Here is a 7,132-nt window from a genome sequence, read left to right on the forward strand (position 1 = left end):
TTTGATTGTGGTGACACACTTTCTTGAGAGACTTTTGAGGCAATTATTTTGTCTTTCTTTGTTGGTTTGTCTTCCATCAATAACACCTCATGTACTCGCAATGTTCCAATTGATTCCTCTAAATTGAGTACTTCGAGGTTTTTGGCTTGGTTTATGGCTATTATAATTGGTCTCCAAATGATTGGGAGGCATCTTATGATTTTTCTTACTCTATCTTGTACAAAGTATGCCTTGCCTAAGGATGGCATTTCATTTACAATAGTTATAAATCTAGAGTACATTTTATCGATAGTTTCTCCTTAAAACAACTCAAACTTTCTTGTTTCTTTCACATGACTCATTCCTTCATGGTGAGTTTGCAGCGTGTACCATACCTCTTTTGCAGTGTCGCATTCATCGACTCTCTCACTTTCTTCCCTACGTAAGGCCCATGATAGGAATAATTGAGATTTTGAGTTTAGAAGCACCTTAGATTTTTCTTCTAGTGTCCAATTTGTTTCTTTCTTTTCAGTAGATGTTGTATCATTCTGGTCGACCCTTTGCGTGAAATATCCTTTTGTAATGATGCGCCATATACTTGTCTCTTGTGATTTTAGAAATAACTGCATTTTTCCATAAATAGTAATCTGAGCCATCAAAGTAGGGTGGTCTATTTGATGATCCTCCTTCAGCTGTGTACTTAGCTTTTTACATTTTCTTTCTAGATCTTTTCTCTAACACTGTTTAGGTGTTGATTATAGAGATCGTGCTTTGATGCCAATTGAAGTAGCAATTTACAAGAAAATATGGTTTGAATTGTAAATTTACCTATTTTAAATTTCTTGAGAAAATTAACTCAAGATTGATCTTGGTTGTGAAAAGCAGAAAATGAAAAACGTTTTTGGTTTTGAAACCAGAAAACGGAGAATGTTCTTGGTTAATTAAAAATAACAGTTTTAACTTATCTATTTAACTTAATAATTGAAAGACTGAAAGTAAATAGATAAGGGAAGACATATAACACACAAAAATATCCTGGTTCACCCAATATGAGTTATGTTCAGTCCTCACAAATGTGAGATTTTCCACTAAGTGTTCAAAGCAAGAATGTTCTTGGTTTTCACACAAATTTTGCCGATCAATCTTGATCTTGTTAGAACTTACTACCTTTCAACTTAGAAAGGATTTCCACATATCTACCTTTTCAATCTTTAGAAAGGATTTACACACTACCTTTCACACGCATAAAAGGATTTTCGCAAAAACTTCTCAAGCTATTTCAACACAATAGTCTTGGATTTACAAAGTGATGATTTAAAGGGTATGACAAAATCTGAATGTACTCAACTCTTATTTGAAAATGGATTATGATCTTGGAACTCAACAGTGATTAAAACTTAGAGCCAATTGAGAAATAAACTGAAAGATGTTTGACAATCTCAAAGAATTTCGAATATGATTTCAAATTAAGTATTGCTTGCTTTCTTGAGTTATGATCTTTCCTTCATCTTGAAGTCCTCTTTATAGACTTCAAGAGGGCTTATGATAGCTCATTTGTTCGTTGGGAGTTGTCCAACTGTCATATGGCTGTGAGTTGATAAGATCAATCATAAAGCAAAAATGTTCTTGGATTTTGGCAGCCTTGCTTTTTGAAAATCAAGAAAAAGTTTCGTTCTTGCTTTGTGGTAACTTAGTTTTGACTTTAGCTTGACATATGTGTGAAGTGTTATTCATGCTTTGCAACATATGTACAGACTATTAAAAATTACACGATTGTTCTGTCCAAACTTGTCAATATTTATGCTTCTTGCTTGCTTTAACTTTGGAGAACATACTAAAACGAATCTGCAAGTTTTGAATCTGATTTGATTACTTTTTGAAATTCTGGAACTTATGGAGAACGTTCTTTGTTTTCCTTTAGAAATGTCAAGAACGTTCTTTGTTTTTCTGACTTGGTTTTGTTTCTTATTTATTATGATATATTTTGATTTTCTCGGTACCTATCTTGATTAACACACTCAAGCAAACATATCAAATACCAACATGCACATAATTATAATCTTAATTATCATTTTGTTTATCATCAAAATATAAATTTAGGATTTTGTCTCAACAGAACGTTCTAAGTTGTTCATAGTAGTAGCATGAAAACTTACTAAAGTGTTGATTGATTTTTGTAATTACATGTATTATGTATTGTCTTTTAGTATCTTGCAAATGAGAAGAACAATCAATACTTTGGATCATCTTTGGAGTGTCAAAACTTGAGTTGTTGTGTTCCCATTAGTCTAAATAAAATCCAAAAATAATATTGGCATCTTCGTTGAATCACACAAGAATTTTATGATACATTCATTTTGTATGTAGTATAAAGAATGTTCTTCACATTGTCGTTCAATTGTTTTTGTTCATAAACAACTTCTTAATTGCAATATTTTTAAGATGATTTCAACATTAAAGTTGATTCTCTTACATAACCCATAAACCCTCAACAAGCACCACACACGGTTATTATAGATTTTTAATCTACTACATTTGTCTCATTTCTGGAAGGGATCAATATGAATTTTCTATCGAGTTAGATTGAGATCTCTACTCGTGTGATATTGAAGATAATAATTAAGTCACAATTAGTGACATTGAGGTGTTATGAATTATGATCTTATTATTAAGTGTCTTTATGACACTTATTCCAGTTCCAAGTCAATTTTAATATTATATTTCTATTTTACATCAGTTTAGAGTGTTGGAGTAGGTGTTAGCATTTTTATATGAAATAAATTAAAACAAGAGTATAAAAATAGTAAAATCTATAAGTATGGAGATAAGAGAGCAAGAGAGAATAATATAGTATTGCATTACATTTTCCAAAGTGTGTAATTTACAATGCCACATAAGTCCTATTTATAGGATAAAATCTTGTAACTGAAGAGTATGTGAAAGATCATATTAACATTAGAAAAGTCACTCACAAATTAGTAGAGCCACTATTATTAAGTAAAGTCACTCACTAATACAGGGTCTAGATACTAAGGAATGTAGAAGATTAAAGAGATGTACAATAAATATATTTCTAACACTCTTTTTAAATGTTTATTGAGGATATACATCGTTAAAACCTTAATAGAAAAAATTCAATAGAAAAATATCAAGGGCAACCTAGTTGTGTATAGCTTCCATATTTATATTTGGCCCATATTTCTTCTTAGAGAGGTGAATATTTTGATTAGAAATTTTATTTGGTCAAAGGCCACTAGTACAAGGAATCTATTATCAATTGTTACATCAAAAGTTTGCACTCCCACCTCGGTAGGAATATGGGTCTTAGATCTCTTCATTCCATTAATGAATTTTCTATGTCAAAACTTTCCTTTGATATTCTTGCTTCTCAAGACCAATGGACAAAGTTTCTGAAAACTCGATTCTTCAAGAAGAATATCCCCATATCTTATCATGTCAATTCCTCCATTTGGCCAGTCCTTAAAGATCCATAAATAATGTCTTTACTTAACACCACTTGGATCGTGGGAGATGGATCAAATTTTTATTTTTGGATTCACAGATTGCTTTCATAGTCTAATGGTATATTGCAATTTATAACATTGACATACAATACTCAATAATATATAGTTATACTAATTTAATATATTAAGTGTTGTTGTTTCTCTTCTTTTTATAAGCTTAAATTTATTTTTAGTCCCTTATTTTGTTTAAAATTAATTTTTTGTTTTTTATTTTTAAAATTGTGTTATTGATCATATGTAACTTGTGAAATTTTTTTGGGTCCCCTCCATTTTTAAGATGATGCATGCTTAATTATGATATGATACAAATTCATATCATTAATTAATTTTTATTTTTTTACTTTTTTTTCAACAAACCTTCACAATTGTCTTTATTATTAACAACGTAAACGAAAATTTATAAAATAAAAAATATTAAACACAATTTTATTTTATTTAATTCGGTTGTGCCACATCATTATTATGTCATTAATGAATATATCATATTATAAAAAAATAGATGAAACTAACAAATTATAAAATAAGGAAACAAAATCGAATTTTAAAAATAGAAAAATTAAGAATTAATTTTGAATAAAATATAAAGAATAAAAAAAGTGCATTTAACCTATATGAGGGCAGCTATAGTTTGGAAAAACTGAATTTCACTAACTCTTAGCTAGCTGATTTTTTTGGAATGTCTTCATTTTTGTCTCAATTTGTCCCGTACAAAAAAAAAAGTCCGACAAAAGTTACAAGAATTTTTAACCATTGTTATTTTTGTGATTTTGTGATACTACAATTAATATACAACCAACCGACCACGATTCATTAGTGATTATTGGAATGTACAAACTATAGCATAAGATAATGAGTGACCGTGTCGTGTCTCAGAGGTTTATAGTCATGGCAAAACACCAAGCTAATCTATATATTTGCTTTGTCAATAATAGTGTACAAAAGTCTAGAGAACACAAACAACATTAATTTTAAATTGCGGTTTCAGTCTTGGCTGTTGTTATATTATAAATTTTTTATTCTGCAAATAAATATGATCAATATATTCAAAATTGTGGTTGTGATGTTATTATAAATTAATTTTAAGTCATATTAATAATATACTAAAATATAATGAAATCAGGACTGATAAGAATCATTTACTTTTAAGAAGAGTAAATCACCTAATTTTTTTTTTATCTCTTTCATCTCTTTTAAAGAAAAAAATATATTATGAAATTAACTTAAAATTAAAAATAAAAGATTGGCAAAATCAATCTTTAAACAGTATTTGAACTAATATATCCTCATTAAGTGTTCAGATTTGATTCCAATTAAGTTATTTTGCATTATTACTAGCTAGCCTAGCACCTCCTTGTCACCATTCCACCCCAAAATAAATGTTGATCGCGCCATGAATTTCAGCAGACAGAAAAATTTGCTGACAAAAATCATCAAAAAATATTCATGCGAAAGAAGATATTTGTTTTTAATTATAATTTAATCGATAAATATTAATATAGTTAATTTTACTGTATTGTCTTAAATTTAAACTCAAAACTTTGTAATTATATATAAATTTATGGTGCTATATTTATATATCTCGTAAAACAGAAAAGAATTTATACATCCAACAGTGTGGCAGCATAACATATGATAATGCTTTAGATATTTGGTTATAAAGTTCAAAAATAATGATACAAAAATGAAACCGACAAACGAAACAATGATAATGCAAAATATTGATGCCTTTTAGTGAACTTTTACAAGACATTATTCCGACAACATTTATGCCAATGGACACCTCGAAGTATCTTTGGCGTTTTGCCTAATAATATAATCCATTTGAGGGTTATTATTCATACTTTATATAATTGAATTTGTGAGGCTTATATGTATACATATATAATTGAATTTCTTTTAACAACTTGTAGGAATAAAATATAGTGTAAAACTCATTCGAGTAGTGATTTTGCTTCGTTCTAGAAAATATATAACTCTTATTCTATAAGAAAAAAATTGGTACAGTTGGTTGAATTTAAACGTGAGTAATTAAATTTTAATGAAGACATATTATTAAAGTCTTTTGTGGTCATAAATCTTGGTGATTGAACAAAAGCAGATTCTAATGTTAGAATAGCGATGCAAGTATAAATGTAAGAGACTCACACTTAAGAGGAAGACGGTAAAGACGATTAATAATAAATTAAATGTTAAACATATAAGAGTAGTGATATATATATATATATATATATATATATATAATGTTATATATTTTTGGGTACATTTAGTATGTTATTAAAAATTAAATTTTGACACCTCAATTCTTATCTAAATCGGCCTAGAATTAATTTTTGTTGTTGATGTGCAACACTTTAATTGAGTCATTTTTTATTCTCTATTGAAGAGCCTTATATAGTTGTTATGATCACTCTTAGATAATATTATTATATATTAGTAGTAGATAAACTTGTCAAACTTCCAGCTTTAACGTTTAGTAAAAGTGTTTCTGTTTCATATGCGCCCTTTGATTTAGTTCACTCTGATGTTTGGGGTCCATCACCGGTTCTCACCAAAGGTGGATCTAGATATTATGTTTCGTTTATTGATGATTACACTCGTTATTGTTGGGTTTATCTTATGAAAAATCGGTCTGAATTTTTTGACATTTATCATATATTTCGTGCAATGGTCAAAACTCAACATAATTCTGTTATAAAGTGTTTTCGTTGTGATTTAGGTGGTGAATATACCTCTAATAAATTTTCTGAATTACTTGCTTATGATGGCACCCTCCACCAAACATCTTGTACTGATACTCCTCAACAAAATGGAGTTGCTGAAAGGAAACATCGTCACATTATAGAGACTGCTCGTTCCCTTTTGTTGTCCGCTTCAGTTCCTAGTGAGTTTTGGGGAGAAGCAGTTCTTACTGCTGTTCATGCTATTAATAGAATTCCATCCTCTATCATATCAGGTTTGTCTCCCTTTGAAAAATTGTATGCTTCTACCTCTGATTATCATTCTTTGAAAGTTTTTGGTTATACTTGTTTTGTTCTTCGCCCTCAAGTAGAGCGCAGTAAGTTGTCTTCTCGTTCAGCGTTGTGTGTTTTTCTTGATCATGGGGATGGTCAAAAAGGTTATCGTTGTTATGATCCTCATGTAGGAAAACTTTATGTATCTCGTAATGTTGTTTTTCTTGAGCACATCCCTTTTTACTTTATTTCCTCTGATTCTCAGATTACTAAGAGTTCTGAACTAACCCATATTGATCCGTTTGGTCCTAATGATTATGCTTCTGGTGATTGTAATGTTGAGAATTGCGGGACAAATACTAATACTCCACATGATGACATCCCTCTTGCCCTCCGGTTGTTCAACCACCTCCTGCGATTGTTGATCCTCCTCGTTACCCCCCTCGTCAACGTAAGTCTACTCAGTTACCTGATTTTGTCTATTCCACTTACTCAACTTCGTTTGTTTCTTTCTTAACCTCTATTCACAGTTTGTCTGAGCCATCTTCCTATAAAGAGGCTATTCTTGATCCTCTATGGCAGCAGGCTATGGCAGAAGAACTATCTGCATTGCACAAAACCAACACTTGGGAATTAGTACCTCTTCCTCCTGGAAAATGTGCTATTGGGTCTCGTTGG

General features: G+C 30.1%; 1 protein-coding gene across 1 annotated transcript; it reads right to left on the reverse strand.

The window, feature by feature from the left end:
* Nucleotides 1-299: 299 nt before the first annotated feature.
* On the reverse strand, nucleotides 300-635 carry LOC101491927 (uncharacterized). Its single transcript, XM_004488825.1, has one exon. The coding sequence runs from the start codon at nucleotides 633-635 to the stop codon at nucleotides 300-302; it is 336 nt and encodes a 111-aa protein (XP_004488882.1).
* Between the last annotated feature and the right edge of the window lie 6,497 nt (nucleotides 636-7,132).

The sequence above is a fragment of the Cicer arietinum genome, chromosome 1, assembly GCF_000331145.2.
Source record: "Cicer arietinum cultivar CDC Frontier isolate Library 1 chromosome 1, Cicar.CDCFrontier_v2.0, whole genome shotgun sequence".
In the NCBI taxonomy this organism is placed as follows: domain Eukaryota; kingdom Viridiplantae; phylum Streptophyta; class Magnoliopsida; order Fabales; family Fabaceae; genus Cicer; species Cicer arietinum.